At 40.9% G+C, this 26569-nt stretch overlaps 1 protein-coding gene across 1 annotated transcript in view; it reads left to right on the forward strand.

Annotated features, from left to right (window-relative positions):
• The window catches only part of MACROD2 (mono-ADP ribosylhydrolase 2), an 837487-nt gene that overhangs the window by 799188 nt on the left and 11730 nt on the right, over positions 1 to 26569 (forward strand). Inside the window, exons 14-16 of the mRNA XM_063391546.1 lie at positions 6200 to 6277; positions 6888 to 6962; positions 7458 to 7547. Coding sequence (XP_063247616.1) covers positions 6200 to 6277; positions 6888 to 6962; positions 7458 to 7547 — 243 coding nt within the window. The remainder of the gene's footprint in view (positions 1 to 6199; positions 6278 to 6887; positions 6963 to 7457; positions 7548 to 26569) is intronic.

Here is a 26569-nt window from a genome sequence, read left to right on the forward strand (position 1 = left end):
GCAAAGCTTCAGTGCACAATACATTGATTATAATTCATTAGCACTTAATAAGAACTGAGTTTTCATTTGAAGGTCAACTAAATTAAATCATATACTAATTATTTTTAAAATAAAGTAGTGATTGATTAATTATTTCCAGGTGTTCACCAAAGCCTGGGCTTCTGTGGGAGTGCCATTGAAAGCAAGTCACTGTTTTTCTGCATTCTCTGAAATAGATTCAGTTGGCTGGAGGGTTTGTGTTTTCAGAATTAGGTACATGATTTGGCCAGGGGTTAGCCCTAAAAAGTCTCTTTGGGTAACCCAGAAGTCAGTAAGTATCCTGCCTGTAAAATGTAATGGGTGTAAATTCCTCTTTCACCAGCTGTAGCTCTCAGCATGGAAAAATCTTGATGTCCTAAAGACATAAATGATTGAGAAGGGATAAACTGAAAGAGAGAGCATTTCAAATGCAGGGGAACTGTGCAAATCGACATAAATTAGTCATTGGTAAGTGTGTGAAAAAGATTGGCTGAAAGGCCAATATGTTCAGAAAGAGGTGTTTAAAGTCAGCTCTTAGGTATATATTAAGACATCTAAATGACTGACCTGATTTTGAGAAGTGCTGAGCATTCAGCAGCTACCAATGAAATGTTTTTACTTCACCCTTGGGCTATGATTAGACCTAAAATTTCAGCCTGGAAAATTTCAATTATAGGTAGCTGAAAAGGAACCTTTTTTAATGGAAGAGGTTCAACACCCTCAGCCATACCTGTGGCTTTGCATGCCTACTCAAGTGATAACCCTTTTCTGTCCCTTGGTTAGAGGGATTCCTGTGAAAGCAAACTGCCTAACACAAGCTAATTTGTGGGGTTTGGGGTTTTTAAACAGGGATGTCAGCACCACTCTCCAACCAGCCACTTACTCTCTTAACAACTTCCACAGGCTTCACTTCGAGCTGTTCGTAATGTGGGTTATTCACTTCTTCACATTTAATCTGACCTGAGCTGTGCACCCAGATGGGGTCCAGCCCCTGAACTGCTCAAGAGGTATTTCTGCTCGACCCTGCAACAGTGAACACTAATCCACTTAGCTGGATTATTGAAATCCTCCTTATTTTTGAATATTAGCTGACCTGGAGCCATTCAGCTGCGCTCCCATCGGTCCAATGTGAGATCCTGCTCTTTCATCTCCTCCCGCCAATCCTTTCCCCTGGAGAGGCTCTATCCAAGGCAATCAGGTTTTTTCTCAGCTTTTTTCCTTTCCCAGAGCCCTGTGCAACAGGCCCTGCCCCTTATGTCAGGAGAAGGATGCCCACAGTTTTTATACCAGCTGCACCTGGAATTTTTCAGGTGGACAGAAGGTGAGATGCCCTTCTGTCAGCTTGAAGCACAAACAGGTGGGAGAGGTATTCAGTGGATCCCACCTGCAGAGATGAACTTTCTGCTCTAAATTTGATAAAATATCTCTACAAGTTATTGCACCTACAAAGGTCTGGTTTACCAAGCATTTTAAACTTTGGGTCCAATAAATCTAATCTGTTATAAAGATAGATTAAAATGAAATCTTGGTGGATATAGAAACAGCATTTTAAAGTCAAAGCTCAAGAATTTCTTCCTAACTTCTCATAAATCACCATTTTACAGTACTTAATTTTAACATATTTTCCTATGTTTATGAGGCAAAAGAATACCCTAATCGTGTGGCAGCCTCCATGAACATCATTACCTGTAATTTTAGATGTCTGCCTGATTTCTTTCACTCTGGAAATATTCCAGTCATTTATCACAGTATCATGCTTAAAAAAATAAAATGTACAGAACCTGTTTCTTCCCTAATGACCAGCATTTTCTCTCTTTGATCTTCTTACAGCTCCCTAAAACACGGTAATTTATCTGTGCTGTGTACAGGACCTGGGTATTTTGCACATTAGAAGTACTCAGTAAATAAGCTGTACAGAGAGTAGCTGGGGAAGTAAATGTTAAATGACCATTAAAAGCACTTTACATTCAGTTCTTACCATCTCCCCTCTTCCCTAGCTTTTGCAGGATTGTGTTTGAGCAGCATTGCCTTATACAGTCAAAAGAAAAAATGAGTGGTATGGAAAAGCATGAGGATTTATACAAAATAGTGCCTGACTATTGGCAGGAAGGATAGGATTGATAGTTTGCTGCAAGCTACATGCCTTCCTTGGAGATGAATTCAACAAACAGTTGATAGAAGCAGTGAATATACTTGCAGAGTATTCTAATCAATTTATTTAAAGCCTAAATATCTTGTAAACAGGTTGTTAAAGACTGGGGCTAATTCCGGGTGGATTCAAGCATGCAGTCCCACTAGACACTTGTTTCAATAAAATGGAGTGCAGCAGAGACATGAACACTGCCACTTCTGCCAGCAAGGAGGAGTTCTGAGAGAATTAAGGGGTGCTCAGACTTCAACGAGCACTCAAGCTCCTGATGTGCAGTAGATAAATGTGGCCTATCTTTGGCCCATTTATGCAATTAAATGTCCTCTTTGGTTCATTCATGTGTGGTGTTAGGAGCTGTGCTCCAGTGCGGGGTCAGAAACAGAGATAAATTTTGAGTCCTGACTGGAGGAGTGATAACTTTTACAGTCTCAGTTTGTATTTGCCCAAAGTAAATAGTGCCCAGTGTGTATGTTATCAGAAAGGTGAGCAATACTGTGCTCACTGTGAAAGAATATGCTGGCTTGGATTCTCTGGTATGAATTAACAGATAATTAACTGTGTTAGGAGAGGAGTAACACTGCTTTATGCCATGTTGAAAAATCAGGTGAATAAGGGGTGAGCAAAGGCCTTAGGGACAGCCAGAGCTCTCGTAGACCCTGGAATCATATGGGAATACAATACTGGGCTTAAGCACAGTTGCCCAAGGCTCCAAAGGGCTAAGTGAGCACAGAGGATCAGCTGAGACTGAGGAATACAACTGCCCTACTGAAAACATGAACACAGAAAATAGTTATCATCAGTCTTTGCTTTTACACTTTCACTTTTGCTTGGCACAGATTTGCTTCATAAGTCTGGGTTTATTCCTTTGCTTTATTTTATTCTTGTTAATCCTAAAAGTAAATCTGCCTTTGGACCTGTTGGCTTGAATATTTAGTGCAATATTTGGATTTGAACAGAAGGAACCTTTGATATGGTCTTGACCTTAAGGATTTTGGAACTCAGAATCTGCATGGTAAAACCAATCAAGACAGGTTCCCGCTGCTGAAATAAAACTAGGAGACTCTTACAGCTAGGCAGTAACTTCTGTCCATTGTCTGTTATTTTCAGAGACATGCTTTGTAAAAAACAACTTGTGAAAAAATTATCATTGTACATTGCCTGGAATAATTGGGAATTCAGTGCAGTTAAACTGCTTTCTCAAACACTGGAGCAAGAGGACAACTGTTTATTATAAAAATGAAAGCTTACCACAAAATTACAATGCCTTAAGAATAAAGCCCATGGGACAGACTGCCAGCTGTGCCAGTAGGTGGGAGTAGCAACTGTGGATTTTTTATCTTCTTTTCTTCTGTTGGAGCTGAGATTAAATCACGAGAGATGAAGTTTTCTCGTGTTTGGACTCAGTTGTTTATTAATTCTTATCTAAAATACAATCTCACAAGTTGTGAGTTCCAGCCAAGAAGGAAGAAAATGGCTCTGTCTCTAACTCTTTCCATATTTTAACCCAGTAACTGACTACCCATGGTCTGCAATGTGAACCTTTTCACCCTATTAGAAAAAAACACCCGAAACCATGAAGAAGAAGGTGAAAGAAGAACTTAGCCAGCGCCCTAAATCTTCCATATTGCTTCATATGTATTACTGTATACTGAAATCTTAAACTCCAAGTTTTCCACCCTGTGATATCACACAATTCTATTCAAACTGCACACCCATAATCCCAGTGCTGTCACTCAATTTTGGAAGCCTGTTCCATGGCCTCAGATCAAATGCAGTGCTTGCTTGGGGGTCAATGTCTTTTAGCACAGAAATCCTGAAACTCTCAGCCCCCTGGGTTCCAACAAGTGACAACATCCCTCCCTCTGTGGGGTGCACACCAGACAGCAGCACGGTAGGGCAAATCTGTCAGCCAAGCACTAGGCTGCTTAAAATCCATCGGCTGTCATGGACCACTGCACGTAACTGGGCCAGTGATGCTGCAGATTGGTTTTTGCATTAAATTGGAGTCATTGCTCATTCTGGGAGAAAAGGTGGCACCGGTGAACCGGGATTGAGGGCACCAGTCTGGGAGTATGAAGTACTGTGGGCTAAGAGAGTTCTAAGGGAATGATGGGGCAGAGCTGCTTGCATCTCCCCCTCCCAGCGCAGGTCATACTGCACTTACCATCACTTTTGACTGCTCGAAGGGCTGTGTTTGGGTCCTGGCACCATGGTACTCAAGGCAGAGGACTTCTGATTCCAGCTTTTACAAGCATACAGCTCTATCATACAGAAAAATGTTTTAATTTAAGGTATGGAGTTACAGGTAGTACAGATCTTGGCTTGTCTGAAATCCTGAGAGCTTTGTCAAAAACTTCAGCAAAGCTAGAATTTCCCTCAATGTGTTGTAAGTTTGCTTGAAAAATTCCGTATAGAATTTTTTGCTATTCCCATTTATACCAAGAGATCCTCCAACTGCATTTTTGATTAAACTTGGAATTTGATAAAATTCTAATTTAGTTTTGCTCCAATTCGGGCTGATAAGGGTAATCCTTTGAACCTCATTGTACAATATGGTATGAAAGACTAGTGCAGTAGTCCACCTGAGAAGAGTGAGTAGAAATTGAAAATAATGGTAGGGCAAAAAAAAGAGGAGCAAGTATGAAGTTTAGCAAATTGTACACCAGTGAGTTATTCTACTTTCAAACTTGGGTTTTTTAAACTTATTGTCATGCCATGAAAGATGTAAGAAACTGTGCAGGTAATTAAATATTTGCCATGGGGGATTATTTGCAGTTAATTAAAGCCACACAGTTTCAGCACATACTTTTCCTACAGATTATTAAATTTGGATCAGATATTAACAACCCAGCTTTCTACTTATCCATCAGAGATTATTTTTGGAAACTTTGAGGAACAGAGTTTTACAGGGAGATGCTTGGGTATATTGTAAGATTTGCTCAGCTGTATTATAGAGAGGGACCTTCCAGAATTTAAGCTATAAAAACACTGTCATAATGTAATTTATTATCACATGCTGTAGATCTTTTGGCTCTGTCACTTTTACCATTGAGCAGGATTTTAGAAAGCATCTCACATGGGAACCCAAACTCTGATTATCCTTTGCTGCTGTTATGATCTGGAGTGGACTTTAGCCCTGTGGTTTGTACCATGTCCAGTTAAATCAGCACTGCTTTTTAACGAGGCTCAAAGAGAGCTCATTATCCAGGGAAATCTGTGTGTGATGAGGATGAGCAGAACTAAATGGAGTGTCAGTGTTGCTGTATTACCTGAATGCAGTGCAATTATGCGTTATGTACTTCTCCATCCCCACGCAAAAACTGACTGTTGTCAGAAAATGCTGTTTGACACAACAGAATAATGCCCCGTGTTTATGAAGACCTCAGATAGCACAGCAATTGGACTTTCTGCCAAAATGTAATTTAAATCTCACTCTGCCACTGGTTCCAAGTATTGCTTTGGGCAGTTCATTTCGATAGTCTGCCCCAAAAAAGAAAAGCACTCTTGGCCACAATAATGACCTTGGGAGCTCTGTCATCAAGTGACATGAGGCTAGGATTTGCAAAGGGATTTATGGGATTTAATGTTTCTGGAAAGATTTGAAGTTTGTGGAAATCCTACCATGAAAAACTGTTATTCTAAAGAAATAATAAATCACTTTATGTATCAAGTGGGTGGTTTGTGCTGTTTCTCATAGATTTGTGCCGCTCCACTCATTAGGAATAAAATCCTTGGTAGTGCTGCTGATTATTCTTAGGCATCCTTCCTTGCCAACTCCTGGTTTAAGGTTTGTACTTACTGAGCAGCAGAAAACTGCTCAGTAAGGGTAGGGATTCTGAAATCAATTTGAATAATTGAAACCCACAAATATACTTCTGTAGTTCATAAGGCTGTAGTTAAACAGATAGAAAATCGGTCAGTGTATCAAAATGCCAAATATGAAGCTGGCACGGAAGACCTCCTCTAACTCAAGCCACTACTTTTCCAGCATGAAAACTGCTTCAGGATTTGTTTGTTTGCTTTTTTGCTCAGATTCCCTGAAAGATTGCAAAGGCATGCAGAAGGGTGATTCAGTGCATCCTGCAGTGTGTGAACAAGATCAAGCCAAAGGTAAAGTTTTGTATCAAAGTTTTTTAAGACAGTGATAATGAACCAGTGTGAAACTTCAGTTCTTCCAGTGTCAGCATCCAGTGGGTTTCAGCCTGACTTCTGCTACCTTAAGGAAATGCTCTTGGCTAGTAGAGGTTGTGTCAGCCAGTTGTGGGGCAGTAATCCCTGGTGCTACTGGGAAAGACACATCTCTAAATAGGTTTAGCCACACTGATCCTGTGTGCATGGCATTGTTGTCATGTCCTCCTGTGTTGTTGCTGTGGTTCTGAAAGCCTGTGGGGTGTTTCTGTTCCTTCTGCTGACTGTCAAGTGCCAGCACTTTACAACAGCTCCTATGAGAAACTGTCAAGGCAGAGCTGCCAAAGAGGAAAAGCTGTAAGTGCTGCAGGGTCAGCTTTGGCCAGCTATTTAACTAACAATGCTTAGTATTGTTAAGTGATATCTTCATGTATAAAATGTGTCTTACATTGTTCACTTAACAGAAAAAAAAAGCAGTGCTTGGCTTAGAAGTACCATGCTGTGTGTGAGGTTGATGTTCTGTTTTAATGAGTTTAGTGTTGCCTGCACGCAGCATCATCCTGATACCATTTTCTGTTTGCTGTATTAACAGGACAACAGGATGTTTCTGCAAATGAGGAGATTAAAGCTGGGTCAGATTCCCAAGGCTCCTGCATGGAAATAGAAGGTACTCCTTGTGTCTTGAAACCAAAAAAGCAAGATTAACAAGCAAAAACACTAACATAGAATCATGGAATGTCTGGGATTGAAGGGACCTTAAAAATCATCTAGTTCCAAGCTCCCTGCCATGGGCAGGGACACCTTCTCCTAGGCCAGGCTGCTCCAAGCCACAGCCAACCTGGCCTTGGACACCTCAGGGGATGGGGCCTGGACTGTGCATGTCTCTGGGATTGCAGTGAGTTCTGGTGAAGAGCCACAAGTAGAGCTTGGAGTACACACATGGGATTTTGTGCTAAATCCCAGAAAGTTCAGTAGCTTCAAAGCTTTGCTCTGAACTAGAGCCCCTTGGATTTCCTTGGGCTGCTTCTTTATTTGTACTCATGGAGGAAAAGATCCTTTTTCTCTGCCAGTGTTTTTAATGGCAAGGTTTCTAGTGGGTGTTAATCCTTTTATGTCCATTCTGAAAAGCCTTACTCGTTATCTTTCTATCAAATTTATTCAGATCCACTGTTGAACCAAGAAGACACAACAGAAGCTGAGACACCTTTGATTCATGGTGCAGAGGAAAAGGAAGAAGGAAAAGAAGAAGGAGGTGAGCCTGTTATAAAACAGATGGAGACAGAGAATGATGCAGGGCTCACGTTATCCTTTTCTATTGTGAGAAAATATAGAAAGAGCACATAAAAATGATTTTTTCTCCCCTAAGAAAAAACCTTTTTTTGTCTTATCTTTGAGTGTACTTTTGATATAGTGGACTTGGATTTACATAGGAAGGTAAGAGCAAAAAAGTGCACACTCAGATTCAAAAGTGACATTTAAATACTCTTCTCGATTTTGGTTTTTTGCATTTAAGCTCATAAGGCTGATTAAAGAACTAATTTATGTCCATGTAAATATCCTTTTGATCACATTTGCTAGAAGCATTCAGAGTACTTAAAATAAATAGGGAGGTCATTAATAGAGATTTAACTAAAGAGTAACTAAAACTAGTAATTGTAATGAAGAAACCAATATTTGGAATGAGAATGCAGAGTCTTCTGAAGCAGTAATTTTTTAATTGGAGTAAAGTGTTTAAAGTATTTAAAACCTTGGGAATGCTTTTGTAAGGAAATGTAGAAGTTTAAGTGTTGGATGCTTCTGAGAACCCTGCAATCATCTCACCATTTGTAAAGGCACATGGTTATATAAAAAATAATGTATTATGTAAATAATTCTTTAATTTTAAATTAACTGCAAGTTAATTATATGGTCATTTGTAGAGCGCAAGGATGAATTTTACAGTTCCAAATTAAAATGCAGACATGATTTTTATTGAAAAATCAGGTCAATACTAACTGTGTTGTCCTAATTATGAATCCTTTTCTCAGTGACATTGACACCAACTTACTTGCAAACCTGCAGCAGCAATATTGACAATGTTCTTCACTGCAAAGCCAGATTAATAGAACCTCCTTGTTCATATACAGCTAAACAATATTTCCTTTCCTTTTTTTTTTTTTTAATTTTAATTGCCTGTCCAAGTTGAACTAATCACATCTCCTTGTTATCATTTGTGTTAACAGTATTGGTTTTGTGCTGTGTTAATGATGTTGAAGGTGGATTTGATATCATTTTTATGTTCAAATTCAGGTAAATGGTACCACTCTACCTCAGGTGCAAACCCAGGTTAGACAATACATGCTCATTCTGATTGCAAATACCAATGCGTTATGTCAATCTCCTGCAAATAGAAATTATTTACATATTATTTTATGCATCGTCACAACTAAACTGGACAAAATGTACCTTCATTATTTGCACATTTTCTCCTCTTTACTACTTTAGTGTCCTCAACAGCTAGGGACTGTCATTTAGTTCTCAGAAGAGAGATTATATGTCAACATCTGTTCTACTTACTATTAAAATATGCAATGTTGAGGAAAAGCGGGTAATGTCAGATAAGGGTTGTTCTTGGCACCTTTCCTTTTCCAGCCCTTGATTTAAAAGTTTCAAATACTAAGTAAGTAAAAAGTTCTTGCTAAATATTTCGGAACTTGTTCCTACCTGGGATCTGAGGCGTTGATACTGTGCAGGATTCATCTGATCCAAAGCTTGTTGAAGTCCATAGAAGGAGTGTCCTCAGTTTAAGTGATCTTTTGGTGAGTTCCATGATAAGAGGACTTGTGCTGAGTCCGTGTGCAGGATAACAGCCTAAATATTCTGTTCAGCTTCTTCCAAATGTACTGTCTTTTGGCACAGGGAAAATAAATGGGTGCTCTTGAAGAGCAGGGGCAGAGAAGGAAATGAAGCCTTTCCCTTGCCTTGTTTCATTCTTATGGGTATAAGCACCCTCGTAGCTCATCTTGCTAGCTGCTTCTTGTTCTGGTGGGCACAAATTCTGCCACATGGGTTTTGAAGGTTTGCCATAAAGTGAAGAGGATCTGGACAAAAAGAGGTAAAAAAAAAAAAATCAGCTGAAGTTCAGACTGATAAAATAAGATATATTTCCCAAAGAGAGACTCCTCTTAATTGAAAGAGATTACTTGGCATTAAAAAGAGATTTAATATGTGACATTATTTTATGTAACCCAAGTGCTACCTCCTAAAGTTGAGTTTACAGTTGAACAGTTTTCCAGCAGCACACACAGTACATTTGACATAGGATGTAATACTGTATTTTTGCCTAAGAACGTGGGAAAAAGACTAATCCTGCAAAACAGAAATTCATCTTAAGTTACTTTGACCCATTCTGGATCTATATGCATAGACAAATGTAGCAATTACTAAATTCCAAACTACCTGGTCCTTCTGTTCTATGTGAGATTTTTTGGTGTATGTTTTCAAACTCATCCCAGAGCACAAGGTAGCAAAGATAGCATGTAGCTGCTCTCTTTTCTGTCTCACTGCGAGCATTAATTTTTGGGAGTCATCTGCAATCCCTTCCTCAGAACTGGAGCTGTGTAAGCCACCAAAGGACCAACAGAGTCCCTTTTCCAACCTCAAGCTGGATTTCTGCTCAGTTACTGATTGTGGCTTTTGAAGCATGGTAGGAATTTTTTCAATGATGTGGTTTTCCGTGGAAAAAATGTCTATTTCTTGCTGTTTTAGAGATGTTTCTCAGTTTACATGAACTTCTGACAAAGCATAGGTTATCTTCTGATTTAATTGTGCAAATTTTACTGCCAGCTCATCTCGGTGTTTTGGGGTTTTTTAAAGCTTGCAGGGTCCTTTCTATATAGCTCATTTCACTTCACAGCTCCGGGGTCATGCTGTAGTGTGAATCCCCAAGGAGTCCCAGGTCCTGGTGCCTTCAAGGTTCTGGGATGCTGGGAGCCCAGAGGAATGAAGAATCAAAATCTTGGCAGTCACACTGCTATGTCCCATTGCCAGCAGTAAGAACCAAGCCAGATTACCCTGAGGAACATAACAATGTGAGGCACTGTGTGTTTGATAAAAACCTGCTGCTGCTTTTTACAGAATCGGTAATAAAATATCACATGTGCCAATTCATTCCCTTTTTTCCTACTGCAGCTTGAAGTTATATATTATGAGGGAGCAGCTGAAGAAAAAAGGCAAACTAAGATGCCTTTTTCATTTTTTTTTAACTACTATAATGCACTCATTCTGGCTCACAAAAGAATAATGAAAATGTACGTTTCTTATAAGATTGGGGAATATTCTCAAATCCCTTTATTAAAAACCAGAGCAAGTGGTGTTCACTGACCTATTTGCTGACTAGGTAAAGTGTACACAGTTTTAACAGACCTTTTGGCAGTCCCTTTATATGTACACTTGGAAATAGTCCTGTTGTTTTGCAATGACCATGCACTCAACCTTTATTTGTAGGTTTAATCAGCACGTTCATTCCACAAGACAATTTGCAGCACATGGAAGTGAATCCCATATTTGTGTCAATATGCAGCCAGTGTCTCCTCTGAGCCTGCTCTCACCTCTGTCATTTCCCATCTCTTTCTGTCTCCCTTCACCAAGACATTCAGGATGATGACTCCCCTCACTAATCACCCTTAGAAGTCGTTGGACTCTTTCACAGGGTAGGATTTCTGGCAGAGCACTAGAAAGTGAACAGTTATTGCTGTTATTTCTTTGTTTGCTCTCTTCTCTATTTGCACTGAAATTTTGTCATCTTGTGCCATTTGGAAAAATAGTTTGAGCTTGACCTGTGATGTTTCTCCACATGAGAAACATATTAGAGTGATTGGGTAGAATCCTCACCTTAACCATGAGGTTAGGGCTGGGGGAGGCTTCCATCATTTGCAGTACATGTGATTTCCTTTGTCAATCATCTGATCAGCGCTTGTTTACTCTAAATTTGAAGTCTGCCTAATTTCAAATTTGAAGTCTGCCAAGTTCTGTTCCAGCTAAGCCCAGTTTTGGTCAGCAGTCTTTGTAACACGAATAGCTGTGACCTGTAGCTCTGCAGGCGACACTTTGTCCATTCTTCACTTGTCCATTTTGCTTTAGCAAGAGTGATAATTTTATGGCATAATCTTGGAGAGAACGAAATGTTCCAAAACCTGGGGAAAAGAGCTCTCATGTTTTATAGCTTCAGTCTCAGGCATTTATAGGCTTTTATATGCATTGGTACAGTCGTAAATAATGTCAAAATAATGACTTTGTTATCAAACAGTCAAAATTTTCAAAATGACGTTGTGGCTAGAAAGAAGCAAAAGAATTCTTGAGAAGGACCTTTTTGGACAAATCTGACATTTTTATTACTGATTCATGGCAATTTTATTGCTTAACCAAACTCCTTTAATTCTTCAAGTGGAGAGAGAGGAGACATTTTTGAGGAAAAAAAAAAGTTAAAAGTCTTCCCTAGAATCTTTAAACAGGTAATTTCACTTTGTTTGGAAAGAAAATAATATTTTGAAGTGCTGTGGCTTATGAAGATCTAGTATAAAGGCTCCAAGTTATTTTATTCAGTTGCTCAAAGAGGAGAGGAAAAAAATATCCTGAACCAGATATAGTGTGTTTGGTATTTGATAAAAGCCCATACTGAATAGATCAGATGCCATTTTGTGAGCTGTTACAGCATATTCAGACACTAAATATGAAATATATCTCTAAGGTCATATTCTAACAAACACTGATGTTTGGCAAAGAAAAAAAAAAGTGCACTGTTGGACCTTTTGCAGGAAAGCTGTAAAGGCTGTGGAACCAAGAAGCTGCAAATGGGTATTTAAAGCTCTAAGCTTTGCAGACATATGGGCTGTTGGGAAGCAATAGATGGGACTAGTGGGAAGTGCACAGGGATTATGAGTGGAAATCCTGAAGGTGCCTCTCCTATGAAGCCTCGCTTTGCATACCTTTATTTTCTTGAGAACTTTGCAAAACTCCAGTGAAGTTTTCAGTTGCAGTATCAGCCAGCTGAGGAGATTTTGTGTCCAGATTATTTATGCCAGCCCACTGTGCTGAGTTTGGGGTGGTCCAAGGGCTGTTTAGTCTGTATCAAGCACTTTGCCACCTGAAGGCACTACAGCTGTGGCAGAAAAGGATATCCAAGTAATTTCTGTGCCTCGTGGCAGTAGCCAGGTGAGGTTCTCCTGCATCCTCTCTGCTCCACTCACACATTGCTGGCTGCAGAGGAGGAGTGGGGGTTTGGCCCCGCTGCTGTGGGGCTTTAGCAGCTGTGCAGTGGGAGGTGTCCAGGCTCTTACATCAGCCAAGAGGCTTCACTGGTGCTGCAGGATGGCAGCAAATGGGATGCAGAGCTCCTGCAGGGCTTTCCTGAGGGTGCTTCCCTGAGGATGCTGTACGACACCGTGCACTGGCAGTCAGGGTGGTTATTGCACTGTCAGTAGTCTGCTCTGGATATTGATTTCACTCACTTGAGGGGAAAAAAGTCATATTTATTTTCCTGCCACAGAAGAAATCTGTTTCTTTTCATTACTCTCCATGTATCAGGTTCTAGCCTGAATGTACGTAAAAAATAGGTGGTGCAAGATTAATTTGAAGTTTTAATTATTTTTAGTCTCTTGCAAGGAAAAATAATTTAATTTTTTCTGTATGCTTTTCTAATAAGAAAGTAGAAAACGTAAGGAATTTTTCCGCTTAAACGTTTTGCTTGCTGTCAGAGTCACTTTATGTTACAGACTTGATGGTAAGGCTAAAAGACAAAAAGCCAAAAGGAAAGAAAACAGGAAAACAACAATAGGGAATACTATAACAATGATAACATTTAAGGTTTATTATCTCTATTTGATTGTTTTCTTCATTTCATTTCAGGTAAGCAGAATAGTATTATGAATTGGCAATTTTTATTGCATTTAAAAATATCATCTCTTTGTTTCTGCTGAAAGTGTTGACAATGCAGCCTTTGTTTAGTTTAATTAACTTATGTTACAGCACTGAATTGAATCACTCTCAGCATTAAATCAAGTAAAAGAAGCTTTAGAATGCTTTTCCGTACACAGAAAATAAAAAGAAAGAGATGAAATTAAATCCTTGAAGACGCTGGAGGAGAAACTGGATATTTTTAATGGAATATATTGAGGTGCTATTTTCATTTTGATTTTCCATGCTGGGAATGCCAAAAAATATAAAAGCACGAAATCCCAGTGAAGAGCAGATGCTGTGATGTCATTCTTAGTCCTCATATATTTATAATAGTATTACATTATATTACATGTTTTTTACTTGTGAGCTACAAGTCTGGAAGAGCTTTAAGGTACTGATAATGCCCTTTTCACATATGAAAATTGGGGAGTTAATAGAATCCATATTCCAAATGGTGGGGTCCAAGTCTACCAGGCTTTGGTTTTAGCTCAGCTCTCCAGAGACACAGCAGTGCCTTATGCAAACAAAACTTGTATCTCTTTCAAACTGTCTCAAATAGCACCCAGGGAATGAGGGAAAGGAATATGGGAGAGAGTCTGACATTTTAGAAACAGTTTCTTGTAACATACTGAAAAAGTAGGGCTCACTGGCCGAGGACTGCACTGTTACAGATGGCATCATAGCCAACAGTATTTCTGGAAATAAGCTTTAGCACCTCCAGAGATATGGCACCACTTTGACATACACTGTACAGCTACCGAGGTGTCTGTTTGAACAGTGAGCTTAGTTCCTGTGTGCCACAGTAAGAAATTCAGTCTTAAGCTAGAATAGGTCCAGCAGACCAAAGGAGTGCAGGCGGTTTCACCAGGAAACAATTCAATCCCTCACAGACAAATGTTATGTCTTTGTGCTGTCTTTTACAAAAGAAGTCTTCCTTTTGTTAAGCACTGATAAATTTTACATTCTTACCTCTTTTGATAAAGTTTGTTTATGATGGAATACACACAGATCGACTGAGCTGGCTCTGGAACTGGAAATTCTGTGCTCCCACATGCTTAGGTTTTGGATGGATGGACTGCCTTGCCCAGGTTATGGCACTATGTTATAGCTGTTTCAAAAACTCAAATGGTGACACACTTAGGGCAGCAGGCAGACAAACTGCATTTATTTCACCAAGGATTTTCATAAAATAGAGTGGAGTCCAGTCATAACTGTGTGGAAACCACAGCCAGTGGGAGTGAAGAAGGTGTGATTTGGAGAACTGTCTTTTTTTTTTCATGTATAGAACAGGAAGGAATGAAAAGAAAACATCATATGTCCTAGGATTGAAAGATTCTCTGGCTTGTTCTTTGAGGAGTGGAAGAACATTTTCACTTCACTGTTTATTTCTGTCGTTTTGCGTAGTGCTGTGGTGAGGGGTAAATCTTGTTCTCATATGAGAAGGGTGGCATTTACTCACTCTGTACTGTCACATGGATCAGGAGATTTATCACATGCAAGGTCATCACCAGCGTACCCAGCCCCTAAGTATCAACCCAACAGCCCCAACTGACCCTGTCTCCAGCCACTGTGAATAATCTACCAGGGAGAAGGCTCTTCCCCCCTACATCTCTTGGACTGCATGTGAATCAGGCAGTAGTGTCATCTCAACATATTGGTGTAGAAATGCAGCTCTTTGGGACTTCCTGTTATTTCACAAAAAGCTCAGCTTCTCCTTTTTGGGGTCTTGTATGATCTCTGAGGGGCACTGGAGCACTCTGTGCTCATAGCTGCAATTAAAACAGTGCTCTGAATGATGAACTGTGAGTTGCAGCTGCAGACTGTCTATGGGCAACTGCAAAAACACTTAATTTTGTTTGAGAGATCCAAGAGAAACAGGAAGAGTATGGAATGGTGAAGGGCTTTTACTTACCTGTGCACGTGCTTTAATGCTTATAATGTTCTTACTTGATTAACTCTGTACTTTGCTGAAACAGTTGCCAATGATTTTCCTGCCACGTTCAGACTTGTGACTTCTACCCTGACTTCTAATATCTATTGCTTTCTACAGCCAGCAAATTTCAACCAAAATATGACCCCTCATGACTGTTTCACTGTCGCGGGCTCTTTACCCTGAAATTTTGTGCTGTATAAGCCCATCGACTCATTATTCCCCTTTGTGGATTGTCTTGTTTGTTTGTTTGTTTGTTCTGCAGTCACTGTGCCAGTAATCATACCTACCACAGAGGCCAAAAACACCTTTATTCAATTTACTTCATCCTAAAACCTCTCAATACTTACATTACTTGACAGCCCTTGAAAGACAGCATGTCTACACATTCATCATTTTCTTTGTGGAGGAAATAAGCAGTCACTTACAGGCTATACCATTCTTAGACAGACAAACTGGTTAAGCTCCATTCCGGATTTTGAGCAGAAAAAGTCAATAGTCTCTTCTCTATTGCACCGTGGTTACAGCTAACAATGGTCAGGGGGTCAGGATGGCAAATTCACTGTATCAGGACCTAGAGAAGTCTGAGATTCCCAATTTGTCACCAAATGCTATCACAGTTACAGTTACACAGGTGTTTCATCAGGTAAAGCACATCGGCTAGACATGTTTGCATGCCCTGTCAGCCTGAAATGTAGCACAAAGGTCTCAAATGAGAACAAATGGAGACACCTCAGGGGCTTCCAAATAAGATGTCAATATGCTGAAAAATCAATGCCTAACTCCAGCAGCTGGAGTCAAGGAAATTAACTTGCCTGACTCTTGCAGCTATCCTAGCTAGAAGGAAGATTAGCAGGAAGCTCACAGACTGAGCAGGGAGGTAGTCAGCACAGCTGGGTCTGAACATCACCCCCCCTCTGGGGTGGTGGTACCTTAACATGGTGCCTCCATCAACCCAGCTGGTCTGGAGAGGTCAGAAAAGTGAGGAGGACTTGCTGTTATGAGTGTACAGCAGCTTCATCACTTTTTGTTTTGCTCTTCTCTGAGCATTGAAAGATCTCTGCAGGTGACACATTCTCATCAGTGCTGTCCCAGCAATGAAAGGGTCCCTCATGGCTGTCTTGCAGGAATCTTTCAGACACAAGGATCAGGGGTGGAACCCTTCCAGCATTAATTCAGATTTATTTCTAGCAGGCTGTTATGGGTATGAGGCCAGGGTAAGCACTGGCGTGGTCCCTCTCCCTCACTTAGGTTCAGATCCTCATTGCTCCAAGTTTTTCATGGCTGCTGCCATCACACCTCAGTTAAGCCCTTGGCCCTTCTTCTGATTATCTCACCTCACAGATTTGTGGTGTTTTGCTGTGATCCTTGCCAGCACACCCAATTCTTCCTTTAGATACCAGGAACTCCTGTCTGGTGGTCACATTGATCTAAACAGCCGGATCACCAAAAGAAACCAGGGCTGTGCTCTCATTTTTTGGGACTTCCTCCTTGGAACAACAGATATTTTACAATTACCCTCACATGAGCGTAGCTAACAGCTTCCACACTCATCCTGCTCTGGTAAAACTGGTCTCCTCTGTGGTTTTCGTTTATCTCTCTGTCTTCCAGTGTGTGGTAGGTACAGCTACTGTGGTCTTTTTAAACCGTTGTCAATGTTTTTAATGCCTGTAGCATCATAAATCTGCTTGCACATAGAAACCTGAGTCTTGAATTGCAGATGACTGAGGTTACTGGGAAGTTACTGACACGTCTCAGTAACCACACAGTGGTACTGCAGGCTCCTGCAGCTGGAACACAGCTGGTTTTCAGGTCAATGTCCAAGCAGTTGGATGCTTTTGTACCTTGGTTTTGAATCTTCTGGCACTGGGATGTGGGCAGGTTTACTTTAAAAAGAAAAGAAAGTTAAAGGAAAAAGTCTTTAAACAATATTTCTAGTATTGCCTGCTTCCAGCATGGCATAGAATAGATTTCCTGGACACAGTTCCGCTTGCAGATCCAGCTGGCTCTTGAAGTGTGTGAGCATGAAAAGCAGATGATAAGAAATACATTTATATCTTGTACCTATCTAAAGGAACCCAAGTAATCTTAGAAATGGGTGCATACAGAGATCACAGAATCTGCTCATGGAACTGTTCCCTCTGGCATTAAACACAGCCAATGTTTAACAGTACTAAGTTAAAGGTGTGATGTTTAAGACACAGGAAATCTTTCCAAAGTGAAAAGAACTTTCAAGGGGAGCCTGGGGGAGAGATATTCATGTCAGGATTTGGCTGTAAAATATGGTTAATGCCATTTGTTCTTATAACAACTGCTATGGGATATTTAACCACCAGAGGTAGCCATGACCTGGGGCTTATATCTGATCCTGGAAGGAGCAGTGCCATGCATGTATTAGACAGCCAGAACCATTTCCTTCTTGTCATGAGGTCTGCCATTCAAGGGTAGATACAGCTTGCTCTTGCCCAGCTTGTGAATCCAACTGGATCGCCAGCTCACAGCTGAAAAAGCTGCAGAAGGATCTGCCCGTGGGAGGGAAGGAAATCAGCCCTACATATTCACATTCCAAAAGTGAGAATGAGCACAGCAATTTTGCAAAGGTTTGGTCACAGCTTTGGGTGTCGAAGCCAGCTTGTTCCTTGCTAACCTGCACCTGTAATCAGCTGGATACATATCCATCTCCTCCAAGAGGAGAAGGCAGGATGGCACTGGCACTTTCACAGCCCGTAACTGACAAAGCCATTCAGAGCAAAGATAGCTCAGATTTTGCTCCAGTGTGCGAAGTTTGCCCTTCGAATGTTGTGATTTTTCTCTAGCTACAGATAAGAAAACACAGCTGAGTCTTATCCAGGCCTGAAGAGGCTGGAGCACATCAGCTGCTTGCCATATTGCTGGAACACCTGGGGCATTTCCTTTGAAATCTAAATGCAGGCTGTTCACCTGTATTGCCAAGTACAACAGAAGCTTCCTTCTGGCTGGCAGGGTGGTATTAATTTAAAGAGAACACCATCTGTGGAGCCTTGGAGAGCAGCAGTCAGAAAAAACAGGTAGAGAGGTTACCAGGAATAGTCTTGTTCTCATCTGGGGGCCTTGCCACCTGCATCTATTACCATAATTTCTAATTAGCAGATATATATTGGGGAAAACTGCTCCTGTTTGCTTTCCTGAGATGCTATTCTTACTAAGAGATGCTGGTTTTGCTGAGCCTTGTAATCTCATTGTGAGCTTTCACAGGCATTTGGGGTGGTCATGGTCTCAGTAGCCCAATCATTAAGGAGTCCTGTACCTCCCTGCTGCAGGCTGCCCCTTTTCTTTCCCCTTTCTTCTCAAAGCTACTACCAGATAGTTGGAGAGTTTTCATTCTTTCAAAAGCTTTGTATTTTCCCATCTCATCAAGCATGTCTCAGCAATGCTTAATTAGCCTAAGGCTTTTCAGGCCCCCTTATTTGCCCCCCAGAAGATCAGTTAAGGACTTGAACATTTTCAATTAGGTGCTTGTAAAGCAAATCCTTAGAGGCAAGTCATAGATGCAGTTAGTGTTATTTAGTTGTTTGTTCTTTCTTCTCTCTCTTCCATCTGTCTGTCTGTCCTCTCATCCATCCATCCATCCATCCTACTGCCCAACCTGTTCTTGTCTTTCATAACATTCAGGGAAGCCCCTTGTTTTTTGGCAGTAGTTGACAGCAACTGATGTCTGGTACTATCCAGAGAGCTCTTACCCTTGGGCCAGTTCCCGAGTACCATTGTTTTTAATCTGTTTTCATCTATTTAGATTCCCTGAATAAAAAGTGGCAAATATAATTAGCTAACCAGTACTAGGAGTCCACTGAGTTAAGGTGTTTTGATTTAGGGTTTGGGATTCTTTTTTGTTGTTTGCTGAATTCCCACACTTGTTTGAGACTAGCTTGTAAGCTTTATTTACAAGATCAGAGCAGCTGAAATGAAAGCCTGGTTAAGTAACCGAAAAATATATTTCCATCTTGCTTTGTGTTTGACATTGAACATCATTTGTCACTGCATTGTCACGTACACTCTTTTATTATTAATCTGTAAGCTGTAACTGTACAGCTGCAAATGAGATTTTAAAAACCCCACAAAGCACAACTTTTTCCCTTCTTCCCTCTCTTCTTATAAAACATGAGAGCTAGCTGCTTAACCATGTGAAGCACAGATTTTGTGTGGGATTCCAAACACCCCAGAGGTAACTGTCACATAAATTCGCCACATAATTGAATTCAGTGGCTGGTGTTTTGCATTTACAGGTAGATGAGAGCATACAGTCGTCAGGTGTTTGCATCACTAGAATTAAATGCCTACTAGTTAATCTGCTGAGGAGATAAATATTTAGATATCATTAAAATGCTTAGCTGTATATACATGGAAATGTCCACGGATGATGGGGGGAAATGTGTGAGGGGGTTTCCTTGCAATCACAGAGGATGTGACCTCAGTTACTGCAGTTTTGTCCCTGACACTTTCATCATGTTGCACATGAAGTTGTTGCTGCTGGGTGCTTGCTGCCCAGAGGAGGAGAGTGCCTTATCTAAGGCTAGATTAAAATGCTCTTCTGATTCTTGGCATTTTTTAAGCCACTGAGGGAAATAAACTGAGAAGAGTGTGTCTAAACGAATGCACAGTGTAGGTTTGTGTTGTGGGGGAGCGTTATCTCTGAAATGGTGCTCCCTCCATCCACATAACTCAGGCTGTGGCTGAAGAGGAGCATTTCTCCCCAGTGTATTAACATCCCCGTTTACAGACCACGTGGCAATCTTTGAAGTGCTAGTTGGCTTTCTTTTACGCGAGTCGTTGCATTTTTCTTTTCTATTTGTTTTCCACTAAAAGGAATGTTAGTATTTTTATGATGGCTGGCGCTTAGTGGAGCTCCTCTGTATAAAGATAACAAATGAGTTGAGCAAGCTGACATTCTCCCTGGGACTGTGCTTGGAACAAAGCAAGCCAGTGGCATTTCAAAGCCTGCTTTTAAAGTAGCTGGTTATGTACTCTGTTTATCAGAATCACTAGGAAATGCCATTTCTCTGGTATTTTGCACCTTCTCTTAATTGAATGGGAGGTGGAAAAATCTTTGGGCAAAAACTTACAGCAGGGGTGTTGGGACTAGATGATCTTTAAGATTCCTTCCCAAACTATTCTATGATTCTGTGATCTCAGGACCCAAAGGACACATATGCAGAAAGCCTGAAGCTACTCCATGCTTTCTGTATCCCTGTGCTCTCCAAGAGCTTCAAGTAGTTGGGTCTGCTGCAGGCTTTGGGAAAGAAGAGGTGAACTCTAAACCTTTGAGAGCAGCTACTGCAGGTACAAATTTCCGGGCACACTTTGGAATTGACATCTTGATTTTCCTCTTCCTGCCCTGCTGCTGGGAGCTGCTGAGGAGGCATTGCCCAGTTGCTCACTGAGCACCCTGCTGCTGATAACGTGGAATAAATCAGAATTTGGAAGGTCTGTCAAGAGGAAAGCTGGAGGAAGGGGCAGGGGGCCGGTCCAGCCTTGGCTGTGCTCTACCAGTGTGGCTGAGGACACCGGAGGGACTGTCAGCCAGCACTTCCAAAGCCTTGGTGATGAGCTTTGTGCTAGGGCTGTGTTTCTGCAAAATACTTGGTCTTTGATCCAATACTCTATATAACCAGGAATTTTGCTTTGGCAAGAAGGCAGCTGTTTTTCCCCACATTTCACAGGTTTCTAGTTTCTGGAGACTTCACAGTTTCATTGCTTTGAACTGATTGGCCTACTAGCAGCCCTTGGCAAAACTTTTGAAAGAAAGCCACCTTTTTGAGGCCTGACATTGAAATCACTGCTGTGCTCCCCTTGGGAGGGATGGCCTTTTGTTATAAGAGTTGCTCCTTCAGTGGAAACCTGGCTGCACGTGACCACAAGGCCAGTGACCCAAGGACTGGACTGTAATGATGAATGCCAAAAAGCACTGCTACGTAGGCTGACTCTGGGGAAGCCATTCTGTGCAGAATGTGATCCATGGCACCTAGAGTTCTTGTCATTTCCTTCAGCTATTTGCACAGTTCTTTCATGCGTGGGCTTTGAGAAGAGCTGAATTAATGCAGGGTTTGTAAATTGGAGGACAGGCAGAAATAAAATGGATCTAAACTTTTAGGCTTGCTATAATAAATATGCCATGAGATGAAGAGTAGGTAAACTGAATTTAGAGAACTTTAATTTGGGTTCATTTTCATTCTGCTTTCTATTGTGCATTAATGTTTACACTGTTAAGTTGTCGCTTAGGGTATGAATTGCTCCATGTTAAGGAAATGAAACTTAAGAATTTTTCTGATAGGAAACATACAGAAGGATAAGCAGGATCTTTTTACCCATTAGTATTTTTACTATCATCATTAATGGTTACTGCTATAGTCCAGTCTCTAAACTTAAACTGGAAACACTGTGAAAAATGCCCTCACAGCTTTCTTTACCCAAGGAGTGCACAGCCTAAATTCCATGATTTTGCATGCTCATCAGCCTAATTGAGGCATCCCTTACATGGACTGCCAACACAGTGGCACCATTGTCTTATACATTGATCCTCTGTGACCAACAGGCTTCCTCCAGCTCTGCTGCTAAAAAAATAGCTTGCTTGCCTCTGCCAGAAGTACTTGTGTCATGAATGACCAGCACACACATTCTTAAATGCTTCCTGCTGCGTAATCAGAAGCAGTTCCTTCTTGTTCCTTCCTCCATGAAAATGTCTGACAAAACTCATGTCCTTTTAAATTGAGAGGGGTTTCACTTTTCTTTTAATTTTTTAAACAGCAATCTGGTAGCTTCAGTTTATAGTTTTGGCAAGAGCCAGCAACATTTCTCTGGAAATTTTGAGCTTCACAGGATACATTTGTATGACTCTCTGAAAACATGTCATTTCCCATTATACTATCTGTTCTTTTAAACCAGGAAAAACAAAGCATAGTTTGATTCAGGAGAAGGTTTCGTTAGAAATATTTTGATGGACTCCACATGTGCCTTTGCAGTGGGTTGCCTGTACAGCAGGACCACCCCCTGCCTGCAGAATGCAGCAGCTGCAGTGGCTTTGTCACAGCGTCAGGGCTTCTGCCAGTCTCCAGCCTGAGCTAGGCACAATGGTTCCAAATTATGGCAGGTTTTATCAGCCTGGGCATCAGTGCTTGGGTTCCTCACAAGATTTTCAATCAGTTCTCAACATTGTCATAATATCCAGGGTGACTTGAAACACCCCTTTAAGGCACAAGGCTTATTTCTTCCCTACCAGCCCAAATAATCTCAACACCTGTTAACTGAAATGCCACTGACCTTGGACTTGAAGCACATCGCATGTATGGACCTCTTTTTGGCACTTACATCAAAATAACTGGGAAGCCAAGTAGGGAAGATGTAGATTTGCCATGAGCTGCAAACTTTCTAGGCAAAGACAAATTTTCTGTCTAACACACACTCCCCTTTTAGGGTCTGTATCATTTAAAATGGGTTCTATGTGAAGAGGGACATGTGAGGTGCTTATTTCCTATATTTTCTTAGATATATAAACATCCAGTGCACAGTTGTGAAAGAAATTTGTTCGGTCTCTTCGGATTATCAGATTTATGGGGTTTAGTGCACTGAAGTGTAGTAAAAAATGGAAACTATACAATTATGAGCCATCTAGACTTTTAAGCCTACTCAGGAAATCAAGATGGATCTCTAAAATATATTTTTATATATTTAAAGAAACAATAAAGCTTAAGATGGTGAAATTTGCTATTTTTGGTGCCCAACAAAACCATGATTCAAGGCCAGTGACTTAATTCTAGGTGTCCCCTCTCCTAATCCTTTACAGCTTAATCCTTTAGTTTTATCTGTGACTCTGAGGGAATGTCTGTCAGGGCTGAAGTCACTTGCATCAGGCGATTAGCACTTCTGCATTCTTTTGAAAGCTTCAGTAGTTCCCCTGAAAGTAAGAGATGCCAAGATATTTGTGGAGACTGTGGGCAGTGGCAATCCTTACAGCAGTGTACAAGTTCTTGCAGACCTGGGCCATGTGCACATTTGTAGAGAGCACACCTGCAGCCTCTAATTCTTACCCTTGTGCTGTGTGCTGGCAAAAGCTCTGTATTACCCTCCAGTTGTGGGTATTCAAGGGAAGAAGAACAGCGGAGATGTTGCTGGGTTTTGACCCAAGGTTAGAACTACTATGTCAGGGTTTTTTTTCCCTGAGCTCAAAATACTTGAAAGATACATAATGGAAAGGCTCTAGGTCTCTGCAAATTCCTAAGCTAAGAAGCTCTTATTATGAATAAATCATAAAGTGTGGTCTGAATCTGGCAATCTGAAGAATTTAGCTTGAGACAGTGTTTTAGTGTGTGTGTGTGTCATCCTGCTTTGGCAGGACAGAAGTCTGCCACTATCAGCTGCTAATACAATTATTCTCTTCTGGTTTAATTGGTAGAGGTCTTGACTTTGGTGCTGAGATTGCACATACAAGCCCTTATGTTTTCTGGCACCCCGCAGGAGGGAGCTGGCATTCCAGGAAGGGTTAAGTACTCCAACAAGCCAGCCTGGAATTCAGTACTTTCCTATGGCCTGTGGTATTTCTGAGTATCCCGCAGCCCCAGCTGCTGCATTCTGGCTGCCCTTCAGGACAGCTCTTAGTAAGGAACTCATGCCACTCATCAATTACAAAGAGGATTTGAGGAGGTGACTGTTACTGACTAGTTTCAAGGAAAATTATAGTTACCTTTTTAGACTCAAGTCTGCTAGTTTTCATGATAGACACCAGTTTTATTAGGAGTTGTACAAATTCTGTTGAGGGAAAAGCCAGGTTGTTGGTTATAATGTCACTTAGCTTTCTAAGCACAGATTAAAGAGGTGGTGTTACCCTTAGTGCAGTGAGAATTGCCATGGATTTTTAAAGTCTGTGTTTAGGACTCAAAATAGGTGCCCTGAATTTCAGAAATGCTGAGCACATCCAGAACACTATGAAGTGAGCCCCTCTTGAAGCCTGATGGAGCTGCTGGGAGCTTGAAGCTTTTGAAAGAAAGGATCTAAAGTCCCTTTCAAAGTGCTCCTAACCTTAGTCAGCTATTGTTGAAAATGCTGACCTATGTGTACTGACATCTGGAACAACCTCTATGTTAAAAGATAGTTTGATGGATAGAGGGAATATGATCTCCAGTGCTAAAGGGAAAAACCCTACATTTTTTTGGAAGTGTATTCTCTGATAGGAAACATACTGAGACAGTTTCATCCTCCTCTTTTTTCCCCCTCTTTTTTATTTTTTTTCTTAAAGACATTTGTTAAGTGTCTGTGTTACATGGCTTTGGCCTCCAGTTTCTACTTGGTGCCTTGATGTATAACAGAACTTTGAGAAATTTTCAATACTTTGAAAATGAGAAATTTTCAATAGGGAGCAAAGACAGGATGGTTGAGGAAAAACATGCCTCTGCTTTCCCAAAAAGTTGGTCCAGTTTTTACCCAATGCCACAGTAATGATGTAGATATAAGCCAGCCTTGATCCACTTGCTGTTTGAATTCACTATCTTTTGATACAAGTAAGTGTCTGATGTATGTGAAACCTTGTGTAAATTTGTGATCCTTTGTTCTCCTGCTTATAAAGTTGCCAGAGTGACCAGTAACAGCAGGGTGGGCTTCTTCAAACAGAGGGAATGAGGCTGTGTAAGGGGAAGTGTTGTTTGGAATAAAGTGGTTTGGGAGATGAAGAAGCCCACCATACGTGCCCCCTCCATCTAAACTGAGCAGAAAATCTCATGAATCACAGGACCTGGGTGTCAGTAATGATAGGTGTCAGAGCTGAGGAATCTGACTGAAGACTTCTCCATGGCAATTTATTGTAGTTCTGATGTATGCTGCTATAGCTTTTCGCCTGCCTACTACCACTGAGTCCTTGCATAGGGGTTGAGAAGAGGAAAAGCTGCCTCTCTTAATTGTCCTGCAATCAGACAGCCCTTCTTGGTGGTGTCTGCTAACTGCTTTTTTAGGTGACTCTGAAAAACACAATGGCCTTTCTCTTGTTGTTACTGCTCAGATTCTTTTCCCAGACAACAAACTGGAGCCATTTGCATGACTAGAGATTAATTCAGCACAAGGACAGCAAGTGAGACTCCCTAAAATCAAGAAGTGGGGAGGGACAGGACACAGACAAATACTCATTAAAGAGTATTACTCTTTACAAATACTCATTGAAGAAAACCCTATGTTATGTTTCTCCTAACTGGAGAAGGAGAAAAAATATTCAGTTTCAAGCAAATAAGTCAGATCCCTGTTTTACAAATCTGAGGTAAGTTGGGTAGTGCTCTGGAGCTGTTTCTAGAGAGGGATGATGATGGTTGCTGTTATTCTTTGCATTATGTTATCTAAATTTAAATTCCTGTCTCTGATATAAGGTCCTAGTCTCTGATAAATTCCTGTCTCTGATATAAGACCCTATAATTTATGAACCAAAGAAAGAATGAAATGTGAAAAAGTTTAGAGGAAAAATGAAATGTGAAAAAGTTTAGAGGAAAAAATCTGCAGCTGTCTATGTGTAATTTTTACTGAGAGCTGATATAAATGGAAGAAAAATCAAAGGCAGCAATAGCACTGCACATTTTATCTCACACCCTGTGATGCATATTAGTGTTGTTTCCCAGAGTGAGCCAGAAAGAGCATTTACAATTTTAGAAAACACTGCATAATGGCTCTCTGCAAGAAAAAGAAGCAAGCACACAACTGCCAGCACTGACAGTTGGGTTTTCCTCACCTGCCAAATTGCTGTTCTGGAAGCAGTGTTGTGGACAACATTTTTGTGTTCCACAGTAGGTATTTTGAATTTGGTGTTCAAGATTTCTTCAAGAAATGGAGCAAATAAAATTCATTAATGTGACAATCTAAATCCATTCTCTAGCCTTGTCAGGAAATATTGGCTAAGTCTATCATGGTGTGGAAACATGCTCCTGTGGTGCAGATATTAACACCCAGGCTGGTGGATTACTTTATTCTAAAGCAACTTAGAGGAAGTATCTTCTCCACTGAGGTTTTCAGTGTTTTGGAAATACTCTTGTCCTCATGCTAGGAGATGAGTGTCAGGAGGACAGGTAGATTTTTCAAGAGTTAAACACCAGCTACACTGTCACTGCCTGGCCGTGCACCTTCCTTGGTCCCCAAGAAATCTGATTCTTAAGAGCTGCCACTGAAATTGGTAGAAGAGCATGATTCCACCATGCAGCTGAATTGCTTGCCAAAGTAAGGAGGTTGTTCTTTCAGGCTTGTCTCAGTTTGGGAATATGTGGCATATGATTGTATCTGGCACTGCTGTTATCACACAGTGTTTTGGGTTGGAAGGGACCTTAAGAACTCTTTAGTTCCCCTCCCCCTGCCATGTGCAGGACATTTTCCAGCAGACCAGATGCTGAGAGCCCCATACAACCTGACCT

The sequence above is a fragment of the Prinia subflava genome, chromosome 2 (genome assembly GCF_021018805.1).
Source record: "Prinia subflava isolate CZ2003 ecotype Zambia chromosome 2, Cam_Psub_1.2, whole genome shotgun sequence".
Taxonomy (NCBI): Eukaryota; Metazoa; Chordata; class Aves; order Passeriformes; family Cisticolidae; genus Prinia; species Prinia subflava.